At 49.7% G+C, this 4839-nt stretch overlaps 1 protein-coding gene across 1 annotated transcript; it reads left to right on the top strand.

The window, feature by feature from the left end:
- The first annotated feature begins 294 nt into the window (after positions 1-294).
- Positions 295-4176, top strand: LOC128947903 (endonuclease domain-containing 1 protein-like). Its single transcript, XM_054292419.1, has 2 exons — positions 295-607; positions 3598-4176. The coding sequence occupies exons 1-2, from the start codon at positions 323-325 to the stop codon at positions 4141-4143; spliced, it is 831 nt and encodes a 276-aa protein (XP_054148394.1). The 5' UTR covers positions 295-322; the 3' UTR covers positions 4144-4176.
- Positions 4177-4839: the final 663 nt, after the last annotated feature.

Raw genomic sequence — 4839 nt, 5'->3', positions numbered from 1 at the left:
GTTGCAAGATCCCTTTGCTGTGAGAGCTGATTGCAGTCCTGGTGGGTTTGGCTCCTTCCTCCTACAGGCTGAGTGCTCCCACTGCTGCCTCTTCTGGGCAGCTAAACCCTGTTTTTGGTTCTACTGTTATTGACCTCATGATTTTTCCATATGCAGGAGAACATAAATTACTCCTTTCCTGGTCTCTCACAATCCCCTGCTCTGCCAGCTCTCTTCCCCTGCAGCAAAAGGCTCCAGACCATGACCTGCTCTCTCCAAGCTGAGTGTCCCTCTGCATTTGCCTTCCAGGGGAGCAAGAGCCCTTCACTGAAATCCTGCCACCATGCTGGGGCTGCTGCTGCTGCAGGTGTTGGCCAGCTGCCTCTGGCTGGGACACAGCGAGGTGGTGAACTCCTTTGATAGGTGTCCTCAGTTCTTCTATGATGGGATTCCCCCAAATGATGCCCTGAACCCAAATAACCCAGCCCGGATCTGTCAGCGCTTCAGGAACTCGTATCACTATGCCACCCTGTACGACAGAGACAGGAGAATTCCAGTGTACTCTGCTTACAAATATGAGCCTGGACCTGACAAGAGACCTCCAGGGTACTGGCTTGTTGAGCCTCAGGTGAGTGTCCCTCTTACACACTTCACCCTCCAGGCACTCAGACATGTGCCACAGTATTTAAATTACCACTTGTATTTCCTAACACCCCAATACACACATGCAAATGGACACACAGATGGGAATGTCCTCATTGAACTTCAAACACCTGCACCACATGGTTCCTCTGGTGCACCTGAGACATCAGCAGGAGCATCAGAGGAATCACATCCCAAAGGTGCCCAGCTCTCTGCCTTCACCTGACAGGAACAGCCAATCACATTACTTGGCATGACATGACAAAGTCAAATGCTTCCCCTCCCTGTGCCCTGCTCTGCTGGCTGACCAAGTGATGGGGAAAAGGCCTCCAGGAGAGGCAAAACTTGAGGGACCAACAGTCCTGCTGGGCTCTGATGCCCACTTTGCCCTGAGCTGTTCTGCATCCCTGGCAGAGCTTCTCTGCTCCCAGTGAAGAGTCAAACAGGCTTTATGATTGGTGTGAGAGAAGTGAGGAGAAACTCAGAAGGGGTGAGATGGCCCAGGGACAAAGCCTCAGGGAAAATGGCACTGGAGATGAGAGGATCTTGTTAACTGGGGAGGGATTTTTGGAGGTACATTTCAAGCAGTGAGATGTGAGGAGTGTAGCAAGCTGAATTGCTGCTAGCATAGTCTAGGGTAAGGAAGCCTAAAGGGCCTTTGCATAAAATGGACAGGTGTTTTATTCAGCCCAGCGGGCTGATGTTCAGATCCCACACATACACGGTGAAAATTTTGGTCTGCCAAGGGACCTGGGGGTCAGCTTGGCCTCAGGGCAGTTGAAAGATGAGGGCCAATGAGGGAATAGGGAGATGTGACTCAGGGGCATAGGAACGGACATAGGAACCGGGGAAGGAGCCAACGGGGTCTAACAACTTTTTGGGGGAAGTTTCTTGTGTTTCCCTAAACCAGGGAATGGCCCCTCAGGGTCTCCACAGAGGAGCATCAGTGTTGGTCCATTGAGAAGGGTGTGATCTCCATCCATGGGCAGTGACCCCTGAGCACCTTTGGCTCAGGCTTGGTCCAGAATGATCCAGCAGACAGATAGAACTCCACAAGCTCTAGAGGCCTCACAAATGTCCTTCAGACAAACCTCGGGAGAACAGGCCAGGCCAATTGCAGAAGAGAAAAGGAAGCAATTCCTGTCATTGGTAAGGACAGAGTAGCAGGACAGCTATGGGGAACGTGACCCAGAGGGGGAAACCACATGCCCTGCTCCAAAGGAAGGCTAAATATGTTTGCCTAAAGATGAACCAAAAGATGTTGAAATTATGAAAAAAAATAATAATTTCATTTTATGCATAGGAACTCAAGCACCTAATCTGGTCTTGCACTACTGCAGCCTCCACATTCTCTCTTTTTGAGGAATCATAGAATGGTTGGTGTTGGAAGGAACCTTAAAGACCATCTCAGTCCAACTCCCCTGCATGGGCCAGGCCACTTGCTGTTAGACCATGTCCTGGTTCAGGGCAAATTTTGGAGAGAACCCCCAAAGGGGCTCCTCTAGGAAAGCAGATTCAATTGGCCCCTTCTTCAACCTGTCCGGGAGAAAATACCTCCTTGGAGAAAAGTGGAAAAAAACTATTTATTAAACAATAAAAGCTGAACAATATTAAACAATTAAACCACTTGCTGCTCCAAAAGAGGTGACAAACCCAGAAAAGTCCCTCCCTGGGTTGCAGTTCAGCTCACTCAGGCTCTTAGCAGTCCCTCCTGTGCTGGAAATGCCACAGCCCAGGCCCGGCCCGGTGGGAGCTGCTGGTGTTCCTCTGGTGTTCAGTCCAGAGCAGGTTTGTAAAGGTCCAAAGAAAAAGCAAAAAAATCCACAGTCCAGGGAACTTCTTTGCCTCAGCTAGCTAAACTAAATAAAAGGAAAGCAGAGCTCTGTCCCGCTGTCTGTCTGTCCGCAGAGAGCACAGGCCAGGAGCAGGAATGTGGAGGAGTGAGTGCAGTGCCTGAAAACAAACTGCTGCTTCTTCTCTCTCCCTTCACTCTCTGGAACAAGGCTTAAAGGTGCAAAACTTCTTATTCAGCATAAACAGAACAAAATGATTGGGGATAAAAGCATCCTATAGTCAACCTAGGACAGACCAGCATGCTCCAAGCCCTGTCCAACCTGGCATTTTCCTCCTGGACCTTGGACCCCAGACACCCAAAAAATCTTTGATATATTTTTAACTTTCTCCAGAGGCATTTTTGGAGTATTTAGTTTCCCCAGGACTCTTTTGGGATTAAAGGCGCCTCTCAAAGTCTGATCATTTGTAACCTATTTTCAGCAATGCTGCAGAAAATGCTCCCTGGCCCAGATCAGCTCTGGGACACATTCCCAGCACTGCTGTAACAGATTCCATTCACACTGAGATCTTTTTGCTTACTGAGCAAAACTGTTCATCCTTGAATGAACTGCAGCCCTCCCATGGATAGCTCAGCTCCGGGACTGATTTCCTATCACATCTCCCTGTGTATGGGGTTACAGGAGGCAATCTCTGGTGGTCCAGGACTGGGGTACACTTGTAGCAACAACACATAAAATCACAGAACCATAGAATCACAGAATGACAGTGTGGTGTGAGGGGATCCAGGGAGAGCCCTGGGCAGATTTGGGCTGTGGAGACAGGAGGAAAGGGAAGCAGATTTGGCAGGGGAGATGATGTCCCACCAAAGTCACCTTTCTGTCCTAGGAGTGGGAAATGCTCCTTGTCTCAGGCATTCATCCATGCTCCCAGCACAGACTGCAGGCTGGATCACAAAGGTCACAAGTCAAACTGAGAGCAGTCAGATTCTGAGCTGCTTGCTCTTTAAAGCTCTTCTATTCATGCAGGAGGGGGCATGTGTATGATTTATCTCAGATTCATACATTTTTCAACACTGAGATGACAAAAAATGGTATCTTGACCATCAGAGACTTCTGCTCCAGGGAAATTTTCTCCATTACTCCCATTCCCTATTCTAACACCACTTTTTCTTTCCCTGTCCAGCTTATAGGTGATAATAATCTTAAAGAGATGACAAGTGAGATGAACCTCATACATAATCACTCCTTCACCTTAGATCAAATCAAAGAGAGCCAAGCTATTAATGATGACTACAAAGGACTGAAGGATTTGGACTGTGGCCATTTGAGCCCCAGTGGCCATCAGTTCACTAAAGAGAGCAAGATTGCTACCTTCACCCTCACCAACGTAGTGCCCCAGGACAGCACTCTCAACAAGGGCAAGTGGATGGCCTACGAGTCTAAAATAATGCCCAAAAAGACCCAGGGCTGTACAACCACCTACGTGATCACGGGTGCTGTGCCTGAGAAAGAGAACGAATCCAATAACAGGGTGAACAGACCCAGCAACATCTGGTCAGCTGCCTGCTGCCTGGGAGACGAAAAGCCCAAAGATGCCTGGGGGGCCATCGCTGAGAACAAGAGCAAAAAAAAGGTAGAGCAGCTCAGCCTGGAGGATCTGGAGAAGAGGTTGACTGAGCTCTACGGTGAAAAGGTTACTCTGTTCAAAAATGCCTGTTCCCAGAAATAGGCCTCACTTCCTCAATGGAAAGGGTTAGGTGGATTTTCCATTCTGTTATCGAATCACACAATCACAGAATGGGTTGGTTTGGATGGGACCTTAAAGCCTTAAAGATCATCTCATTCTGACCTGCCTGCCATGGGCAGGGACACCTTCCACTACACCAGCTTGTTCCAAGCCCTCCCCAGCCTGGCCTTGAACCATTCCAGACATGGGGCAGTCAAAACAGCTCTGGGTAACTTTTACTCGTACCACAGCCTGCTCACTGTAATTTACTGCTTTATAATATCCCATCTAACCCTGCCCTCCATCGGTGTGAAACCATTCTCTCCTGTCCTGTCACTCCGTACCCTTGTCCAAAGACCCTCTCCAGCCCTCTTGGAGACCCTTGAGGCACTGCACTCTCAGCAGTCTCCTCCAGGCTGAACATCCTCAGCTCTCTCTCCCTCACCCCAGAGCAGACACACTCCAGCCCTTGGAGCACCTTCATGGCCTGCACTGGACTCCACTCCAACAGCTTTGCATCCTTCTTGTGCTGTGGGCCCACAGCTGGAGGCAGCACTGCAGGTGGGGTCGGAGCAGAGCAGGGTAGAGGGGCACCAATGTCCTGGTCAGAGTCTGTGCTGCTTCCTTCTCTGCTGTGTTTCCAGCTCTGTCCCTCAGGGCACCTCCTGCTCTGCTCAAAGGCACAAAGATGTGGGCAGA

This window comes from Melozone crissalis, unplaced genomic scaffold (genome assembly GCF_028551555.1).
Source record: "Melozone crissalis strain CALT ecotype California unplaced genomic scaffold, PUWL_Pcris_2 ptg000110l_1, whole genome shotgun sequence".
NCBI classification, from domain to species: domain Eukaryota; kingdom Metazoa; phylum Chordata; class Aves; order Passeriformes; family Passerellidae; genus Melozone; species Melozone crissalis.
Note: the sequence above shows the minus strand (reverse complement) of the source record. Positions and strands in the feature narration are given on the sequence as shown.